General features: G+C 33.8%; 3 protein-coding genes, 1 long non-coding RNA gene and 1 pseudogene across 6 annotated transcripts; 2 read left to right on the plus strand and 3 right to left on the minus strand.

Moving 5' to 3' along the window:
- Positions 1 to 346: 346 nt before the first annotated feature.
- Positions 347 to 1643, minus strand: LOC129881947 (uncharacterized). The gene is made up of 2 exons (XM_055956059.1): positions 1283 to 1643; positions 347 to 802 (listed from the first exon to the last, which is right to left on the minus strand). The coding sequence occupies exons 1-2, from the start codon at positions 1605 to 1607 to the stop codon at positions 426 to 428; spliced, it is 702 nt and encodes a 233-aa protein (XP_055812034.1). The 5' UTR covers positions 1608 to 1643; the 3' UTR covers positions 347 to 425.
- A 2992-nt stretch (positions 1644 to 4635) lies between these two features.
- LOC129881948 (oil body-associated protein 1A-like) lies at positions 4636 to 6941 on the plus strand. Its single transcript, XM_055956060.1, has 3 exons — positions 4636 to 4831; positions 5667 to 6070; positions 6577 to 6941. The coding sequence occupies exons 1-3, from the start codon at positions 4695 to 4697 to the stop codon at positions 6750 to 6752; spliced, it is 717 nt and encodes a 238-aa protein (XP_055812035.1). The 5' UTR covers positions 4636 to 4694; the 3' UTR covers positions 6753 to 6941.
- Positions 6942 to 12929: 5988 nt separating this feature from the next.
- On the plus strand, positions 12930 to 17726 carry LOC129883367 (putative late blight resistance protein homolog R1A-3). Of its 3 annotated transcripts, none has more exons than XM_055958022.1 (3): positions 12930 to 13118; positions 13382 to 17317; positions 17441 to 17726. In XM_055958022.1, exon 2 carries the CDS (start codon positions 13414 to 13416, stop codon positions 17194 to 17196), a length of 3783 nt encoding a protein of 1260 aa, XP_055813997.1. In that variant the 5' UTR covers positions 12930 to 13118; positions 13382 to 13413; the 3' UTR covers positions 17197 to 17317; positions 17441 to 17726. The 3 variants fall into 3 exon arrangements, with proteins under 3 accessions (XP_055813997.1, XP_055813996.1, XP_055813995.1); XM_055958021.1 differs by having other exon boundaries at positions 13397 to 17317; XM_055958020.1 differs by lacking the exon at positions 12930 to 13118 and having other exon boundaries at positions 13277 to 17317.
- An 8-nt stretch (positions 17727 to 17734) lies between these two features.
- Positions 17735 to 19877, minus strand: LOC129883370 (uncharacterized). Its single transcript, XR_008765908.1, has 2 exons — positions 19235 to 19877; positions 17735 to 18429 (listed from the first exon to the last, which is right to left on the minus strand). It is a non-coding gene; the product is annotated as an uncharacterized LOC129883370 (long non-coding RNA).
- Positions 19878 to 19904: 27 nt separating this feature from the next.
- LOC129883749 (organic cation/carnitine transporter 3-like) lies at positions 19905 to 21632 on the minus strand (annotated as a pseudogene).
- Position 21633: the final 1 nt, after the last annotated feature.

Here is a 21633-nt window from a genome sequence, read left to right on the forward strand (position 1 = left end):
TTAATTGCGAATAATTTTTTATCGTTGGATGCTCGAGCATGACAAAGAAAAGAAATGCTTATGACTATAAAATGTCAAATTTTCGAACTATCGTACCTAGCTCCTCCAACTTGTACCAATTGATGTTGGGCTGGTACTTAATATAAGCATTTTTCCTTTTCGAAGGAAATACTTAATATGAATTTTATCTTGTTCGTAGATAATTTAAATATATATGAAGTAAAATATTAACAGATTTTGAAATAAGCTAAGAAAGTAACTCTACCTTATATTAAATAGGTTTATTATCTTCCTTCTATTTGCTTAGAAGAGTTATTATCTTCACTCAAATAGATCATACAACTAGAAAATCATATTTAAAAAAATAGAGAGGAATATATTATAAAAATAGTATCTAAGAACAAGATAAAATTCTAGTTGTATCTCTAGTAAGTTGTTTTTTTGTAGTACTGATCCAATTCTTCTTGAAGTTTCTCAATTTCCTTATCTTTCTCAACAACACTATCCATCAATCTTCTATTTTCTTCTTTTAATTCTTCAAATTGGCAAACAATTTCTTCAATTTGTGCTTCAATTGCCTCATCACTTAGTTCAAAAGCACTTTCAACAACTCTAACAACTCTCCATAAGCTTACAACAACAAGTAATCCTCCTCCATTTTTTTCCAAATAAGCTTCCAAGAATAATGCCACCATAACCACTATGCCATCTAACAAGTACCCCGGTCTTCGAAAAAACGCGCAACCTAGACCTACAACAAGGCCTACACTCTTCAAAACTAGCAATCCCAAGATCCCTATACCTGTTCGAAAAATAGAAAGACAGTATTAAAATAAAGCTTTGAAGCGTGAAAGAATAATATCCTTAAAAGAATATTGCATGTATCTATACAATTTAGGGGAGGGGAGTAATAGACAAGTTTCTTCAGGAAACAACAAAGCTACATTAATCACTACAAAAAAAAAACCATGAATTAGCTACAAAATTTGTTGTTAAATATTATATAGCCTCTAATTAACAAGAATTTTAATAATCGATCGTTAAATATATAATTGAACTAGCAACAAATTTTTTTCCTAATTAATGCACCTATATATACTATACAAATAGACTTTTCAACTTCTCAGGAGGCTATTGATAAATTTAAAAAATATTTTATATTTAGATTTAAATTAAAATCGAAATTCAAAGTCTTTAAAAATATAAAGCCTTTCAAACTCATTTTTCTCTTTCGATGTGAGAAAATTTTACTTCATATATATTACGAACTATCTAACAGTACCTGCCCAATGGTACCAAACCTCTTCCGTTTCTTGATTTTTGGTGGTCCGATTTTGTGGGCAGGAAATCAAAGAGGAAGAGAGCTCAAGACTTGTGAAAACAAGATCGATTATGAGTAACACAATAGTGAAAATTCGAAGAGGTGTGGATTCTAAAAACTTTGTCAAATTTGTTCTCCATTGTTGTTTTGTTGGGTGTTGTGAAGGATTCATGATAAAGAAATTCCATCTTTGCCTTTTATCCCAATTTTTTATGAGATTTTGTATGGATATCTCAACACTTTGGATTTGTGTAGAATTTGATTGTTGGATTTCTTGAGAGTTCATTGATGGTTATTTTTTCTTTTTTGAATAAAATATTTTTCTTTTTGTTGTGTGTATTTAATAGTCGAAAAAATTTCAATTTAATAATAAGAGTCGTTTAAGAGAGGCACGTGAAATGCAAGGCTTAGATTTTTCATGCAAGCTTTGCTTTGGAGTCACGTTATTAGTTTTATCTACTTCTTAGGGTATGTTTGGTTAAAGAAAAAATATTTTCTGTTTTTTAGTTTCCTGTGTTTTGTACTAAACAAAAACTATTGTTCTAAAAATATTTGTGTATAATTAATTTTGCCAAACGTACACTATCTGTTGATGGGTGGTAATGTGTGTCGTAGGGGCTATGGGGTGGGGTAGGTTGTGTTGAAAGGTAAGGAGGAGACAATCAATATAAAATGTCACTTATGAAATATATTTTCATTTTTTAATTAATGAAAGTTTTGCTTCAGAACCGTGAAAGCCACCTTAACGCTTGCATTAAAGTAGTTTGTCTAAGTCACATCCAACTCTTCCCCGGATCCTACGTGAATGTTGAATGTTTTGTACATCGAATTATTATTTTTATTTTATTGAAATTTTCCAAAATATTTTTAAAAAAAATCTTCCAAACCAAACACACCCTTGATTTGGTTTCTTTTTTTTCAGTTGGAAATGCGTTAAGGATCGTAAAGCTGCCAAAGTTGTTTCAGATTACATGGCTTAATGTAAGAAAAGTTAGTGCCAAAATAAAATGTGATGTCATTTGTAGGTTTTGGCATCGTACGTAACTGAAAATTCACTTTTAAAAACTATATCACCATTTACAAAATTAAATAACTCTGCATATGAAGAGTTCCCACATCGATGAGGAAGGTGAATATTGGGGTTCTGGCATCTCATAACTATTAAGGTTTGATCTAATAAAAATCTACGATGTACAGAGTTTATTAGGATGATTGCGATGGGGCGATATATTCATGTTCGTAGCAGTAGCAGCAGACTCATCTTATGCAAAACAGTGTCAATTGATAACCGTTCGTCGGGAAAAATAATATTTAGTTTAAAATTTTAATTTTATGTATAAATATTGACTATCCTTATTTATTTATTTTAACATGTATCTACTTTTTTTAATTTTTTTTTAATTTTTTTTATTTAAATCCCACAGTGATTCTTCTCGATTATACTTTATTCCTACTCTTTTAAAAATTATCCGAAATTCCTTTTTTTGGTCGCTTTTGATACATCACGTACATTTCGATATATCACGTAAAGTGATGTATTCGACCGATATATCATGTAAAGTGATGTTTCCGACGTTCTGTGATGTATCTGACCGATACATCGCGTAAAATGATGTATCTTACTTTCTGATACATCACGTAAAGTGATGTATCCGACCAATGATGTATCAGGGAATAGGAGAGAGTAGAGATTTTTATAACTTTTTCAAGTGATAGAAAATTTTAGAGAATATGATAAAATAAATTGTGTATCTGAGTAATTTTTCCTATTTTGTAGTACCTTCAGTAAAATTTGTGGCTGGGCCATGTCACATTAATTAGCTAGCTGGGCTCGTTTAGTCAGAATTGGACATTGGAATGTTGATGGGCTTGGCCCAGAAAGGATTTTGGCAATACCATCTATAGAGTAGAATGAAATTGACATGGCAAGTTGTCGTAAAACAATTCAACCCGAGATATATATAGAGGTGAATTCAAGATTTAAAATCTTATGAATTTTAGATATTTTAAACGGAAAAAGGCCAAAATTATCCCTGAACTTTGAAAAATAGTATATTTATGCCCTTCGTTATACTTTAGGTCCAATTATACCCTTACCGTTTTACTTTGGCCAAATATGCCCTTGAGTATAATGGAGTGCCACGTGTCGATCTCTCAGTGGCCAACTTATTTCCGTTTTTAAATCTTTTTTTAAAAATCTTTTTTTTTTAAATCTGTTTTTTTTAAAAAAAATTTATATGTTTTTTAAATCTATTTTTTTAAATTAAAGATTAAAAAAATAGATTTTAAAAATATATAATATTTTTTTTAAAAAAACAGATTTAAAAAAATATTTTTAAAGATTAAAAAAATAGATTTAAAAAGCATATAATTTTTTTTAAAAGAAAAACAGATTTTAAAAAAAAAAGATTTAAAAAAAGATTTTTAAAGATTAAAAAAAATAGATTTAAAAAACAAATAATTTTTTTTAAAAAAAACAGATTTTAAAAAAAAATTAAAAAAGATTTAAAAAATAGATAAAAAAAAAAAGATTTAAAAACGGAAATAAGTTGGTCACTGAAAGACCAACACGTGGCACTCCATTATACTCAAGGGCATATTTGGCCCAAAGTAAAACGGTAAGGGTATAATTGACCCTAAAGTATAACGAAGGGCATAAATAAACTATTTTTCAAAGTTCAAGAATAATTTTGACCCTTTTCCGTATTTTAAATAGTGATCTAAAGTTTTTTCATTCTCAACAAAAAGAATGAGATTTTTTTTTTTTAACAATTGAACTTTTTTTTGGAGGTATCCCATTTTTTCTGGTATAGATATCAATAACATTTACCTCATCTCATCAAACATATACACTAACTCCCTCAAATTATCTGTATATCTTTTTGAAATGTGAATAAAATACACAATTACTTAATATTAAAAGGAAAATTACAAGAATGATAAACATATCTCAGTCTCAATCGATAAATAACCAACAACATGTGATATTTAACGTGAATCATAGAATTTCATGGATTACTTAATAGTTGAATTTAAGTTACGTCCAAAATCATTAAATTAAAAGCACGTCTTCCCTGAACGTCATGCGTCACATCGAAAATACAGACTTGAAGTAGCTTTTGTCACATGAGTTATATAGTTGTAGACAAGGTAGAGAACAAGTGAGGAGTAGAAAGACGAGTCAGTTTTCGAATTATTCTAAACAGAAGACACCTGTACTGCCACGTTGCCAATTGCATGGCCACGTGTTTGTCTGCATGGTAGTCACATTCCTATCTATAAGCTAGCTGCCCCTTCTTCCAGGCCCCAAATAAATAAACAAAATATAGTTTACAACAGTTTTGAATTTTATTTGAGATTTTTAAGGAAAAGAATGGAAGGAATAAATGTATCGACTCATCCAGAAGTTCCAGGTGAACCTACGCAGACAGGAACGGCAATTGTCGAGACTGCAACAGCTACAATTCAAGGATTTGGACCTATCAACAAAATTCACCAGCATCTTTGCGCGTGAAGTTTCACTTTTATATCTTGTTTTCTGAAATTTATCGCATTTTGTTATTATTATAATTAAATTTATACGCATGTTGCTGGAGATTCAAAATTTTCAGCTAATAAAAATCTAGCTGGAGCTAGATTTGAAACACAAAAAATTAAGAGAATTCAATAAAAGGTATAGGTTTATTAAGGTGTTTTTATTTATTATTAGATTCTTTTTGAAAATTGATTCCTTAGTATAAGGTTAAGAGGGAAATAGTTATTACTATTTTTGTTTTGTTTTGAATTTTTAAGGCGATATTTATTTTAGGATTTTTTTAAAATTAAAGTGATAATTATTTTGAGACGGAGGGAGGGAGTAGCTTAAGAAAGTAGACTCTTGAAATTCGTGATCAGTGTATAGGTGTTAAAAGTTAGTAGTCAAGGTAAAATAAATAGTAAATAGACTATATTGATATGAGAAAAAAAATGTGATGTAGAGTACTTTTTGTATAATTAATTGTTCGAATTTCAAAATTTTATATTAAATTAATTTTATTTAATTTAGCTTTGAAAATTTGTTCCATGACTCTCAAAAAGCAAACAAAAGCTAAACGCAAAAACTACTTTGGAGCAGCGGGGGGTGGTGATCTTAGAATGAATTTGGAGTCGCACAAAATATAATATTGATAATTTAGCTCAAATGGTAGTTCAATGAAAATTTATATAGTCGGATCTCAATTTGTTTGAGATGGAGGCTTAGCAGTAGTTCTTCTCTGAATCGAAGAAATTTAGAATATTCTGAATTAATTGTGTGTTGAATTTCAATTGTGTTAGCTAATCTGTACTATAACGCTTCTAATTTCAGGTTCCATTTCTATGGACACGACATGACACGACAAGTGGAGGCACACCACTTCTGTGGACACCAAAATGAGGAATTTAGGCAGTGTCTCATTTACGACAGGCCAGATGCCGATGGACGTCTAATCGGGCTCGAGTACATTGTATCGGAGGAACTCTTCTTGACATTACCAGACGATGAAAAGAAATTCTGGCATTCCCATTTGTACGAGGTGAAAAGTGGTGTCCTCTTCATGCCCGGCATTCCAGGCCCGATTCAACGACAAGACCACGAAAAAGTTGCCAAAACTTACGGCAAAGTGATACATTTCTGGCAGGTTGATAGAGGTGATACACTTCCTTTGGGAATTCCTCAAGTTATGATGGCTCTTACTAGAGATGGTCAGCTAGATCAGAATCTTGCTCAAGGTACACAAAACTCATTAATTAATCTTATTTTGATCAATATATATATAATTAATTACTTTTTGAAGTGATATATTAATATTAATCTAGTTGTATAGAAATTGAACTTATTTATTATTGAGGTAGCTTGTATAAAACACACACAGCTCAAATTTTAATTTTTTGAATTTGTAGTCTGAAACAAGCCAGTCTTAGACGATGATTTAGTTATAAATCATCTGATGGAGTGTGATAAATCATCCTAGCATGCATTTGGTTGACTATCAATCTATCTTATTGGTGATAGTGTGATTTTTCACGTTGTAATCCCCTCCCATCTCCCTCTTCTGTCCTGATTTTGTTTTTGTTTTTTTCTAAAAAAAGACCTCTTTCGATAGATTTGAAAGGGAAAGCGTGTTACATGAATTTGATGTTTGAGTAGTTTGTGTTTGGGTGTTAGGATTATGTTTGAGTCTTTAGTAGTACCTTTATTTTAACTCTTTACGAGTTCTTTTTTTAATTTTATGTAGATGTGGAGAAACGTTTTGGAGTGTCATTTGATGAAGAAAGAGAGAAGAGGGCATACATGGAAGGTCCTGTCCATGGGATTCATCCACTTGCTAATGCTGGAGGCAAAGGCATTCACACTGTCCTTAGAGAAGTTAACTGCAAGCCTGTTGAATCTGTCCCAAGAGTTTTTGTTTAACCACCTTTCTCATCGGTTTGATGGTTTCATATGTCCATTTCAAGTTGGGATATCCTACGTCTAGTGTTATATATAGGAGCGTATGTGGATATACTATGTATGTAGATGAATGAATAATTAGTTTTTGTTATCAAATACTATAATATAGAGTATTATATATGTATATATATAAATATATTGTTTGGCTTACCTTGGTCTTTTACTCTATTCTGATTTTAGGTCAGTTTTATTCACGAAAGTCGAGTTTCCACTACACTTGAGGTCACCGATAGGGTGGATGTAACAAGGGTGCCCAGATATACTCAGAAATTAGAGACTTTTCCTTTATATTATATTTAATAGCAATAATCAACATGAGTATTTATTATCAATAGATATTAATTTATTTGTTGTTGAAGAAAAGTCTACAGCCATTAAATATCGTTCCAACTCCGTATACTTTAGCTATTGAAATATTCTTTTTTCACTACTGGCCCACGTTATCTTATCTTCTACATGTATTGTCCTTTTCTTCTTTCATTTACTTGACAGGTCAGTCACTACGGCATCCACATATGTTCCTTCGTACTTACTTTTGGGGTACCAGTAATCTTCCGGCATCTTTTTTTTTTCATTGTTCCCAGGGATTTTTTGGGAATCTGCTCCCATGCTGCTGTAATCAGTCAAATTTGAATTGAACAGTCTCAGTTCAATCCAATCAGTGGGAGTGCGAGCGGGAGGCATCTTACTTATATGAAAACACCTAGGCGTTTTAGCTTGTGTATGTGAGAAATTAACAAGAAAAAAATGAAATTTCAAAAAGAATTCAAATCAACAATTTTTCTGCACAAAATAGGGAAAGAGAATGAACGCAATCGAAGTGAGCCGAGGAGCCGAGTGACGTGCCAGCGCTACTAATTGAGTGCCAGCATCTAGCTGTGCTGTCAGTAAGAAGGTAGCCGGCGCCTTTCGAAGCACTTTCTATTTCTAGGATAGAGTATTAGAACGGAAAGATCCATTAGATAATGAGTTATTGGTTCTAAGCTAAATGATGATTCAAACGAGATTCGGCATTTTTGAACCAGGAAACGCTCGGTTTTCATTTCGGACGCTTAACCCCCGCCCCCAAAATTGAGTGCCAGCATCTAGCTGTGCTGTCAGTAAGAAGGTAGCCGGCGCCTTTCGAAGCACTTTCTATTTCTAGGATAGAGTATTAGAACGGAAAGATCCATTAGATAATGAATTATTGGTTCTAAGCCAAATGATGATTCAAACGAGATTCGGCATTTTTGAATCAGGAAACGCTCGGTTTTCATTTCGGACGCTTAACCCCCGCCCCCAACTACGGGGGAAGTCACACTTGAACTTCCTGCCTTGACCTAGGCCTCACATCGATCGTTCTGTCCACTGAACTCATCAATCAACCTTGGTGAGGACCGTTATCCGTTGTTACTGAACCTACTTGATTCGTTGTAGACTGCTTTCAAACCCCACTGAACTAAGAATTCGATCGTCGGTTGAACGTCAGTAGGGTCCGATATTCATTCCTTACTCAAATAGGAAGGTGGCAGTCTCAATCTAGCGGCGTGGTCTTCGGCCGAAGGGGTTTATTGCAAAAAAGGCTGGGGCGCAGGCTCTCGAAGAGAGAAGCCTGTCTGTATTGGAAAGTTGATGGAGTGTACCTTTTTCTTTAGCTGGAGGGGTTTATTGCAAAAAAGGCCGGGGCGCAGGCTCCCAAAGAGAGAAACCTGTCTGTATTGGAAAGTTGATGGAGTGTACCTTTTTCTTTAGCGTAAGAATATATTAAGTGTATTAAGTTTGTCAAAAAAGAAAGTTTTTATTAGTTGAAGGGAGGTATTTTTTTTTTGTGAAGCCTTAAATTCAACTCTTGTTAAGAGTTTGTTAAGTTACATTTTGTGATAAGACTGTTGTATCCTAGAGGGGATAAGTCAAGAGAACTACTGCTGGATCGGCGAAAAGATTTGCTGCAGTGGGCTTGAATCTCTTTAAAGAGAGTGAGATATCCGCGCCTCAGCCAAGGAGAAAATTTATTTTTTCATTTTATTTTTCAATTGTAATTTATAATCTTGTAATTTCATCAATAATTTTAAGGAGATTCAATATGGCTACAATTGAAAAATTCGCGGATATCAAGATGAAAAATCTTAACAAGCCATTTCGGTTCAATGATAATCATTTCAAGAGATGAAAGGGTAAAGTACCTTTCTACTTAAGTCTTCTCAATGTTTCATATGTCCTAACTAGGAAGAATCCTGATAAAATTGACATCCTCTTCATGGATAATGATGAACTCAAATCTCATCAAGAGAAAGTGAAAAAGTATAATGATAATTTCTACAAGTGTCGGTATTATATTCTTAATTGTCTATCTGATAATTTTTATGATTATTATGATAAAACTAATTTTAGTGCAAAGAAAATTTGAAAAGTATTGCAGAGTAAGTATGATACCGAAGAAGCTGAAGAGAAAAAATATGCCGCTGGCCGATTTTTTCTTTTCCAAATGTTGGATGACAAATTGGTGATATACCAAGCTTAAGACTCTATAATGATCATTGGAGAGCTCAAGTTCGAGGAAGTCAAAATTGGAGATAACCTTATTGTTTGTGGCATAATAGATAAACTTTCACATTCATGAAAGAAGTTTCAAAAAACTATGCGCTATAAATAAAAGGAATTTTTTTGAGACTTTGATAATGAAAATCTGCATAAAAAAGGAGGCAGGGGGACAAGGTGCACTTTTATAAAAAGAAGAGAGCAACATCACAACGAAGGTAAATTTAGTTACTTCAAATAATGCTACTCATGAATCTAACAAAATACCACTTTGAAGCCTAAGAAGAAAAAGTTCAAGAAAAATAATGGTAGACCTCCCAAGAAAAATAATGGTGAAAATAGCCAAGCACAAAATCAACAAGTTTATGATAAGGGACCGTGCTTTGTCTGTGGCAAAAGTGGGCATATTGCTTTATTTTGCAAATTTTGAAAATCTGGTCCTACACCTCAGACAAACATTACTGAAGAGCCTTTTGTGGCAATGATAACAGACATAAATATGATTGAAAATATTAATGGATGGTGGACTGATTCTAGTGCAAACCGTCATGTCTGTTATGACAAATATTGATTTAAAAATATATTTCTTTTGGAGAGCCCAAAACCATCATGCTTGGTGATTCACATACTACTCAAGTGCTTGGAACAAGAGATGTCGAATTGTGTTTTACCTCTGGAAGGGTGTTAACTTTGAAAGATGTACTTTATACTCCTTCCATGAGAAAAAAAACTTGATGTCTAGTTTTCTTCTTAATAAAGCAGGCTTTAAACAGATTATTGAATCTGATCAATATGTAATTGTGAAAAAGAGTATTTTTGTGGGAAAAGGATATGCTTGTGATGGAATATTTAAATTAAATATTGAAATTAATAAAGTTTCTACTTCTGTTTACATGTTTTCTTCTACTAATTTTTGGCATGCTCGTTTGTGTCATATTAATGATCGTTATGTTGGAATCATGAGTAGTTTAGGATTAATCTCAGTGATTAAAAAGAATTTTGAAAAGTATGAAGCTTGTAGTAAAGCCAAAATTATTAAAAGACCTCATTTTCAAGTTGAAAGAAAAACTGATTTATTAGAATTAGTTCACACTGATATTTGTGAACTTGGAGAAATTTTAACCCGTGGAGGAAATATATATTTTATCATTTTCATTGATGATTTTTCTAAGTTTACATATGTTTACTTGATGAAAAATAAAAGTGATGCTTTTGAAAATTTTAAATTTTTTCTCCATGAAGTTGAAAATCGGTTTGGAAAGGAAACAAAAAGAATTAGAAGTGATAGAGGTTGTGTATGAGTCAAATGAGTTTAATTATTTTGTTTGATCATTGAGAATAATTTATGATACTCCTCCTCCTTATTCTCCTTTTTCTAATGGTGTAGCGGAAAGGAAAAATAGAACTTTGGTTGAATTGACTAATGTTATTCTTATTGAGTCAAATGCACCTTTAAATTTTTGGGGTGAAGCTATTTTGACTGCGTGTTATGTGTTAAATCGAGTGTCTCATAAAAAGACTAAACAAGTACCTTTTGAGTTGTGGAAAGGTCACAAGCCAAGTTTGGGGTATCTAAGAATTTAGGGTTGTCTAGCCTTTGTGAGGCTAATGGATCCCAATGTTACAAAATTGGGTAAGAAAGTTACTACCTGTAGTTTTTTTGGTTATGCTTCAAATAGTACGGTCTATAGATTTTTTAATATTGAAAATAATATTATAATAAAATCAGGTGATGCTATTTTTTATGAAAATAAATTTTCTTTTCATTCTAAAAATAGTGGGGGTCAAAGGATTGAACAAAATATTTTATTACTACCTAGTTCTTCTTCTTCCACCGTAAAAAATAAAGAAATTGATGATTTTGAGTTAAGAAAAAGTAAAAGAGCTAGAATAGAAAAAGATTTTGGTCCTAATTTTTATGTTTTTAATGTTGGAAATGACTTTTTCACTTTACAAGAAGCTTTATCTTCACATGATTCTATTTTTTGTAAAGAGGTTGTAAGTGATGAAATGGAATCACTAATTTCTAATAAAATTTGAAAGTTAGTTGATTTACCACCAGGTTGTGAAACAATTGGTTACAAATGGGTCTTACGAAAAAAGTTAAAACCGGATGGATCTATCGATAAATATAAGGCTAGACTAGTTGCTAAAGGATTTAAGCAACTAGAAGGCTTAGAGTTTTTTGATACTTTTTTTTCGGTTACTAAAATTACATCCATTAGACTTTTAATTGCTATGACTGCAATTTTTGATTTGCATATTTATCAAATGGATGTAAAAACTGCTTTTTTAAATGGAGACCTTAATGAAGAAATTTATATGGAACAATCTGAGTTTTGTTGAAGCAGGCCAAGAAAGCAAAATACGTAAACTTATTAAATTCCTATATGACTTGAAACAGACACCAAAGTAATGGCATGATAAGTTAAATTCGTGCATGATTGAACATGATTTTAAAACAAATGAGCGTAATAAGTGCATATTGTTTTCTCAAACTGACGAGGATGTGTTTGAATTTGACAATTGCTTAGACAACTGCAACGAAAACACAAAACAGAGTGGGATGACAGTACTGAAGCATGCTCGTGTTGAAGTTTATTGATAAGTTTGTTTTGATTGATCAACTGGGACACATTCCTTCTTTTTCTTTATATATCAGATTGTGTAGTTATGCAACTTCATTATTTTCATACTATACAAGTATTGTTTGCTACTTTAAAATATTTGTACTGATTAGTATGGGACAAGCGTGTTTGATGACTAGTTAATGACACAAGCACAGATGAAAACTATGTTCGTGTGCTACTGAAGTTGAGTGCCTTAAACAACAGGTTTCACTAACAATTTATGACATTTTTTCAATAGAAACACATGTTTCCACTAAACTTAAGACTCATCTAAAATTATAATCCTCTTCTGTAAATAGAGTTACTTTTTAAAAAAATTATAATTGAGGGTAGAGGAAGTGGAAATAAGGGAGGAGAATCGAACTCTCAGATAGTTAACCAATTGAGCTACTAAAATTTCCTTAAACTGAGTTATTGGATAATTTCAAACCCGTCCTCTCCTTCCAAACATTTTGATTAATCATTGGGAAGGACAATTAATTAGTTTTCTCTTAGTACTAATAATCTATGTTGTTCGAACTGTTTAAAAAAGTCAACAAATGCGTGTTGGATTCCAAAAGTAGTGTATTTTGAACAATCTAATACGGGTGGGGTATCGAAAGTGAAGAATCTGTGCAACTTAGCTAATACTCCCTCTATTCCATCAATGCATACATATTAAGAAAAACATTAACGACATAATTTAACCATATTTTTTACTATTGTTTTTTGTAAAATCATAAATATAACTTTGCAAGTAGTGTAATTTATCTTCTAAAAATTATAAAATTTCAATAAATGAAAGGACAAATATGAAAAAAAATTTAAGCATCTATCTTGAACTTTAAATAATTTAATTATTTTAAACAATGAAAAATCCCTCAAAAATTCATGAAGTGGAGGGAGTAGAACCATTGACGTTTTGGTAGAATTTGGATCCAAAGCCTGTCCTTTAATTATACCATAATTATTCATCCACAAACATTTTCTCCTCCACCATTTTTTTGTTAGCTTTCTCCTACTGCAAATCTTTATCAGATATATATTTTTCAATACACGTTTTTCTAATCTCACTTTAGTGGAATTTTCTTTAAATATAGTTAGTTATCAACAAAACTTTTTCTTGGATTGGATCAGAACTTGGAGATACAAAAAGGCAAAAGTAGATCGATCGATCGACTACTCTTCACCATTGCAAATTGTAAGTATATATTAACTTCCTATTTGCTTTCCTTCTTTCCAAAATCTCTAAGTTCTTAAATTGATGCAACAGCTAAATTATTAGTCCATTTTGCTTTTACCTTAATGACAACTACTATTAATTGTTTTATTTTTCTTCTCAAGTTGTCAAACTAATTATTGTTCTATTATTTTTCGTCTGGTCAATACTTACTTTTCTTACTTGGATGATGATTTTATTTCTATGAATAAAAATATTGCTCTTAATGAACTTAACTCCAGCAGTTGATGAACTTGCAGGAATTTTTCAACAGAAAATGGCTGAAACTGAAATTGATGAAATGTTAGATCACCTGAGAAGGATCAAGAGTGGAGTGAATCTGAGTAGCTTCAAGATTGATCAACTTAAGAAACTTGAAATGGTGCTAAGAGTTTTTAAAACCTGTATAAAGTATCATCATGTTCTTTTGCTGGATCCCTTTCTGAAACTCACAAAGAAGACCTTCTTGACTATGGTAGTGCTTCACAGGGTATTTGATGGGATTCTAGATGAATGTAGAACTAACCTTAATCTGGAAAGGCTAGAATCACATTTGTTGGAATTCTTGGAGCGTGATACCATTTTAAGTTACAATTATGAGTTGAATGACTTTGATCTGTTAGAATATATGGATTGCCTAGGAAAGAATATAAATGATGTACTAATGATGTTACTGGAAAGGGTTAGGTCTGATCCTCCTGGAGAAAATCTTACAATACACAAATTTATAATGCAACTGAAAATTGTTCAAAAGAAAATGAGATTTTTGAGATACTTATATGCAACAGAGATAAAAGATTGCGTTGACAATGAGAAGCTGGAATGTTTGGAGACTCGAATTCAGTTCATGGCTGACAATGTGGGACAGCTTTGTCTTGCTATTTCAGTTTACGTTGTTGCTGATTTTGTAGATGATAAGGATGAGGATGACACATATGAATATAATATCGTGAATAAACCTCCCTATATATTATGCTTGATTGTGTTAGTGGAGCAGGAAATGAAGAAGATTTTTCTCAGTGAACTAAAGGCTTCAAAGTTTAGTCAATCAAGAACTTTCAAGGACAAGAAATTACCAAAAGGATTTTCACATCATCTCCACAGTTTGCTGATGTATCTCAACAACAAAAAGCTCAAGAACTTTCCTAATATTATCTTTGTTCAAAATATTGATGTGGCAATAGAGTTCTTGTTGGTTTTCCTTGATGCGGATGGGTCAAATCATGTTATTAACGGTAACTGGTTGAATGAGGTTATGGAAAAGGTTGGAGCTATAGCAGGTGATGTTCTATATGTAATTCAAAAGCTTCTTCCAGCTAGCTCTATAAACAAAGATAACACTAGCAAAATAAGTCTTTGCTCAATACAGATATTGGAGAAAACTAAAGATCTGAAGGCACAAGTGGAGACGTACTACAAATCCTTAAAATTTACTCCATCTCAGTTGCCTACCCTTGGCGGATTGAGCTTTCTGGATTCTCTTTTAAGGAAACTGAATGAGATGTCGAAATATAAATCTGGTTTGGATTTCCTAATGAAACCTCTTTTAGGTAATTTGGAGAAAGAGCTATCATCTCTTACATCCATTTTAGAGAAAGAACTATCATCTCTTACATCCATTTTCAGAGATGTCACAAAGGTTCACCCTGAACATAAAATTCTTAAAGTTCTTCAGAGACGTACCATCAATTTGGCATATGAAGCTGAGATTGCCATTGACTCTATTCTTTCTCAGTATAATGTTTTTTTGTATATTTTTTGCTCACTTCCTACAATCTTAAAAGAGATCAACCAAATTAATGCGGAGGTGACTGAGATGTGGTCGGTGGATGTTGCTCTTAAGCCTCACTATGTGGTAGCGCCATCTAAACATCTGCCAACTCGACATAGCAATCCAGTGACTGATGAGGATATAGTGGGTTTTGGGAATGACACAGAAAAAATGATTCAATATCTGATTAGAGGTACAAATGAGCTAGACGTCCTCCCAATTGTAGGCATGGGGGGACAAGGGAAAACGACAATTGCTAGAAAGGTGTACAATAGTCACGACATTGTTTCTCATTTTGATGTTCGAGCATGGTGCATCGTTTCGCAAACATATAATCGGAGAGAGCTATTACAAGATATTTTTAGTCAAGTTACCGGTTCCAACGACAATGGAGATAAGGATGACATTCTTGCCGACATGTTGAGGAAAGGACTAATGGGAAAGAGATATCTCATTGTATTGGATGATATGTGGGATGGTATGGCATGGGATGACTTAAGGCTTTCTTTTCCAGATGTTGGAAATAGAAGCAGAATAGTAGTAACAACTCGACTTGAGGAAGTGGGTAAGCAAGTCAAGTACCATACTGATCCTTATTCTCTTCCCTTCCTCACAACAGAAGAGAGTTGCAGATTGTTGAAGAAAAAAGTGTTTCAAAAGGAAGATTGCCCACCTGAACTACAAGATGTGAGTCGCGCAGTTGCAGAAAAATGCAAAGGATTGCCTCTAGTGGTTGTCTTGGTAGCTGGAATAATCAAAAAAAGGAAAATGGAAGAATCTTGGTGGAATGAGGTGAAAGATGCTTTATTTGACTATCTTGATCATGAGTCGGAAGAATATAGTCGGGCGACTATGCAGTTGAGTTTTGATAACTTACCCGATTGTTTAAAGCCTTGTCTTCTTTATATGGGGATGTTTCCGGAGGACGCAAGAATTCCAGTGTCTATATTGATAAGTCTATGGACTGCGGAAGACTTCGTGGAGAACATTGAATCTGCTGAAGGTTACTTGATGGATCTCATTAGCAGTAATGTGGTAATGGTTTCAAAGAGAGAATATGACGGAAAAGTCAAATACTGTCAGGTTCATGATGTAGTGCTTCATTTTTGCTTGGAGAAGAGTAGAGAAGAAAAGTTTATGCTGGCAGTGAAGGGGCATGATAGCCAGTTTCAACCTTTGGATTGGAAGGAAAGTCGAGTGAGTTTCAGTTACAGTGAAGAGCCTTCCAAGTTTGCATCTCTGGGCTCCATATCACGGAAGCCTTCCCACCAACACTTGAGGTCACTGATAATGACAAATGGAGGAAAATCTTTTGATGGGATTCACTTACGTCAGATTAGTGAATTGCGACTTCTTAAAGTCTTGGATTTGAGTTCCCATGAAGCTTGTTATTTATCGTCAGCTACATTCAAACCACTAAATCACCTGAAGTACCTCGCAGTTTGGGCAAATAAATTCTATTTTCATCCAGAATCACATCTGCCCCCTATAGAAACTTTAATTGTAAATAATAATCTTAATACAGTACTGTTACCAGCGTCATTTTGGGAAATGGAAAAATTAAGGTGTCTTAGTATCGTTGAAGCTGAATTTGATATGCATGGGATCTTTGAAGGATCCTCTAAGTTGGAAAATTTGAGGATATTAAGGAAAGTTAGAATTCCAATTGATGAAGCGGATAGGCTGGATGTGTTATTACAGAGGTGTCCTAATCTTCAACAACTTCACATCAACTTTGAGGATAGTTATTCTGTAGATTCTTTTTGGGACGATTATGCAGAGTCTTTTTGTCTCACATTGGAGAATTTTACCCAGCTTCAAATACTTCACCTTTCCTTTGAGAGTCCCATAGCTGTATCCGGGTTACAGTTGCCTTCAAATTTAAAGAAGTTGGTACTATTTGGGAGTGTAAGTATGATTTCATTCATTGCGGGACTACCAAGCCTGGAGTATCTCCACTTAAAACAGATACATTTTATAGAAGATGAATCAGAAGAGTGGTGCCTTGGAGATATCACTTTCCATAAACTTAAGTTGTTGAAACTGGTGGGATTAAGAATCTCAAGGTGGGATGCCTCGGAGGAATCCTTTCCCCTGCTTGAAACACTTGTTATAAAATCGTGTATAAAACTCATGGAGACCCCCCTTAGCTTTGCAGATATTCCAACACTGAAACAGATTAAGTTGATGAATTACGACAGCGAATCTCTGGAGGCTTCAGTTGTGAGAATTAAGGAAGAAGCCGAAGCGATTGAAGGATGCGACCGTATTCATATACTATCTAAGTAGAAACAAAGTCCTATGTTCTGTTTTTAAGTGCATCTAGTTTGATAAAAATATGTTTTAATACAGTGAGGGGAGCTATCACTAGCAGCTGTGAGTCAAACATGTGCCTGTAACCACAACAATGGTATTGTTTCAGTTTTTTCTTGTTTCTTTTGTTTAAATTTCTAACTCAATGCTGTTTTTGCTAAACTCCTTTTTATGTTTTCTCAAACTAACGAGGACGTGTTTGAATTTGACAATTGCTTAGACAACTGCAACAAAAACACAAAACAGAGTGGATGACAATACTGAAGCATGCTCGTGTTGAAGTTTATTGTGCGGCTAGCCGATTGATAAGTTTGTTTTGATTGATAAACTGGGACACATTCCTTCTTTTTCTTTATATATCAGATTGTGTAGTTATGCAACTTTAATATTTTAGAACCTGTCAAATCATTGTTTCTTTTTTGCTTTTATAGTTTGACTTATCTGCAGCACCTGCAAAATTTAATTAAGGATATTAAGGTGAATTAGTTTCTGGTTGAATACAAGAACATCTCCCTACCATTAATCAATAAATTTCAAAATTTAGCAGCATAGAATACTAAGGTGAATTGAAAGATGAGTATTCCTGTATGAAAACTGATTTGAAGGTAAAGTTTTGGTAGCTTAATGCCAAATAATTTAGGAGCAATCCATAATATACGTCTCGCTTCATATAAGTATGTATGAGTGCATGTACAAAATCCATAGCTTAATACCAGTAGTATTGCTGGAATACAAGAAGGTTTCCCCACACCCTCAGGACTTACTGCTGCATGAATTACGAGGGGCCAACATTGAGAAACGCAACAATAGGGAACGATGGGCCTTGTTCTGATACAGTGTGAAAATATGGTCCTTGGGACTACCACAACCTAAAAAAGCAAGCTCACCAGGGAGAATCACCCCGAGACCATATAGGGAGACTACAATCCATTCCCTCAAACATGTGAAAATACTTTCCTATACTATTATGTATGTTATGTATCCAGCGCAGGTCATAGTCATCTATCACCTTAATTAACTGAAAGGGGTCCGAGGAAATGGTATTTTATCGGCATAATTTTCCAAGGGCTTTACCTTACAGAGCATTCTGATAATCTCTCTGTAAGACCTTGTGAAAGTCACCATCAAGCAAGTTTTCAGTCAACTTTGCGCCTGCTGAGAAGAATCCTCATTCAAAGGAATATTGGGACAATCTCAATGCAAAGTTCTCTGAAAATGACAAGTATCAGATGGCTGGTTATAGTGTCTTTCTAGATACAAATTGGAAAAGCAGAGAGCGAAACATACAAAGTGAATGCACTTAACATTTCTACTTACAAGCTGTGAAAAAAAAAAACATGATGCGACGCAGACTTGGATCAGGAGTAAGTGAAAATACTTTGCATACACTGTTTAAAAGCTAAGCAACTTGTGGAACCAAATATTAAGGTCTGCAATACAGAACAACACAGCCACAACAATGTACAACCACAGAAAGGGCAAAAATTAAACTAATTATTTCCCACAACAATATGATTTCATAGTTCTGAAATCATCATAATTTCATACTATACAAGTATTATTTGTGCTACTTTAAAATATTTGTACTAACTAGTATGGGACACGCGTGTTTGATGACTAGTTAATGACACAAGCACAGATGAAAAATATGTTCGTATGCTACTGAAGTTGAGTGCCTTAAACAATAGATTTCCCTAACATTTTTCACTAGAAACTTATGCTTCCACTGAACTTACACTCATCTAAAGTTATCATACTCTTCTGTAAATAGAGTTACTTTTTAAACAAAATAATTGAGGGTAAGGGAAGGGGAAACATTTTCTCCTCCATTTTTTTGTTAGCTTTCTCCTACTGCAAATCTTTATCAGGTATATATTTTTCAATACACATTTTTCTAATCTCACTTTAGTGGAATTTTCTTTAAATATAGTTAGTTATCAACAAAACTTTTTCTTGGATTGGATCAGAACTTGGAGATACAAAAAGGCAAAGAAGATTGAAACCACTAATTCACCTGAAGTACCTCGCAGTTTCCACAAATGAATTCAATTTCCATCCAGAACCACATCTGCCCCATCTAGAAACTTTAATTGTGGAGGGTTTATTCAAGTTTATGGTGTTACTAGCGATTTTTTGGAAGATGGAAAAATTAAGGCATGTTGAGGTTGGTGAAGCTGAATTAGATTTGAAATGGGAAAACCATATGCAGGGGATGTTTGAAGAATCCTCTAAATTGAAAAATTTGAGGATATTAAGGCGAGTTATAATTCATGAAGGTGATAGGGCGGATGTGTTATTACGGAGGTGTCCGAATCTAATAACAACTTGACATCATTTTATCGGGTGATGCAGATTCTGCAGAGATTTGTCTAAAAATTGAGAGTCTTACCCAGCTTCAAATGCTTCGCCTTTCCTTACTTATGAGTACTCGTATAGAAAGCGTGATTCCCTTCATTGTAGGACTACCAAGCCTGGAGTATCTCCAATTAAGCATGACCATTCAGTGTCAGAGGCAATTTCGTCAATCAGAAGAGTGATGCCTCGGAGATATCACATTCCATAAACTAAAGTTCTTGAAACTGGTGTTCTTAGATATCTCAAGGTGAGATGCCTCGGAGGAATCCTTTCCCCTGCTCGAAACACTTGTTATATGCTGGTGTGACAAGCTCGAGGGGATCCCCTTAGCTTTGCAGATATTCCAACACTGAAACAGATTAAGTTGATTTGGTGCGACAACAAATCATTGGAGGCTTCAGCTGTGAGAATTAAGGAAGAAGCCAAAGATATTGAAGGATGCGACCGTATTGACCTCATATCAAAGTAAGTAGAAACACTCTTATGTGCTGTTTTTGAGTATCTATGTGCATCTAATTTGATAACAATACAGCGTTGGCGGTGAAATCCAAGGCAGATGTGAATCAAGCATGTTCCTGCAACCATTGGCAATTGCAGACAGAGTGGATGTTGCAGCCATGCTCATACTCAAGTAGCCCCACAGCCCATGCATCCTCTTATATTGACTAACTCTTTTTTTGTATGATACAAAGGTTTTGGTAGAAATCCATAACATGTGTGTGTGCAGTCTTAACCTTCATATGAAGTTGCAAAATCTCAATCAATATGACCTCACTGTCACAGAATTATATTCCTCCAAAAGGGGATCAAAACTTAGCAGCTGCAGGGCGAGCATTGACTGCTTCAGATTTCAATATATGTGCGTTTAAAAGGTTGCCATCTGGTTTCAAGGATATATATTGTTACTACATTAACATCTGCGCTACCTGAACCAATTTCATACTCAAAGCTTCATAGTCTATTGCTGAACCATGAGGTTTATTCATGGCTCATCCATGTCCTTCCTATAACATAAATAAATAAGTAAACCTGAAATATCCAAATTTACTCAGAAATCAGAAATAATACTGAAACAGACAAATTTTATGTCCTTATTCTCCTCTTCATCCATTGTATCACTAAGTGTTCTACCATTTGTTTCTGGAAAAACCACAATAAAACAACCGCATGTTGCTATTCTCACACCGAATACGTCAAAATAAAACCACTTGTTCCTACCAACTGCGATGAGCATCGGACTGAAAGCTCCTCCGAGAACCATAGCTTATCTCACCATTGCCACAGCAGAGTTCCTCACACAAGTTGGGAAAAGTTCCAACATGTAGATCAATAGAATGCTAAACACTGTATACGCACGGAAATATGAAATCAATTCGACCCTTATTTGAAATCCTATGAATTTTCCACCCTAACCTATAACACAACCTATGCTACAAATTCAACTTAGCAAGCAAATCCTAGTAGTGAACCTTTTCTACTAAGTTTCCCAATAAGGAAAAGAATCAAAACAGAAGAGGGCAATTCGGAGAATGCATTCAGTAAGTCATACCAATACCAAATCCGACACACATCAATGTTTCTAGTCGTGGAAAAGACCAATTTCTCTCCACTAATATCTTGATAGCTGAATAGAGATCAACCGTGCTGTTGTTGTTGGGTACTTCTTGATTTTCTAATTCGATGAACGATCTGAAAAAGCTTAAGGTCATACTACTACTCGTTGCTGGAGGTGCAATGTTTGGACAAATCCTTCTTTGTTCCCTTTGATATAAATTATCCGTTAAGGAGATTCACTAACAATGAAATAGACTATAAGAATGAGTATAAAATTGTAGGCAAACAAGACCAAAGGTAAAGAAGATCCTCTGTTTATAAAAGCCAAAGATAACCATCTTTTTATTTTTAAAAAATAATCCTTTTTAGAACATAATTCTCTTGTATGCGTAGTTAGTTTATGGTTCAAATATCATTTCATCACTTCCGAATAGAATGTCCGATAAATTGAAATTAAAACTCTCTATTAAGTTCACTTTTTTGAAGTGCAATTCCTGATACATT

This window comes from Solanum dulcamara, chromosome 3, assembly GCF_947179165.1.
Source record: "Solanum dulcamara chromosome 3, daSolDulc1.2, whole genome shotgun sequence".
NCBI classification, from domain to species: domain Eukaryota; kingdom Viridiplantae; phylum Streptophyta; class Magnoliopsida; order Solanales; family Solanaceae; genus Solanum; species Solanum dulcamara.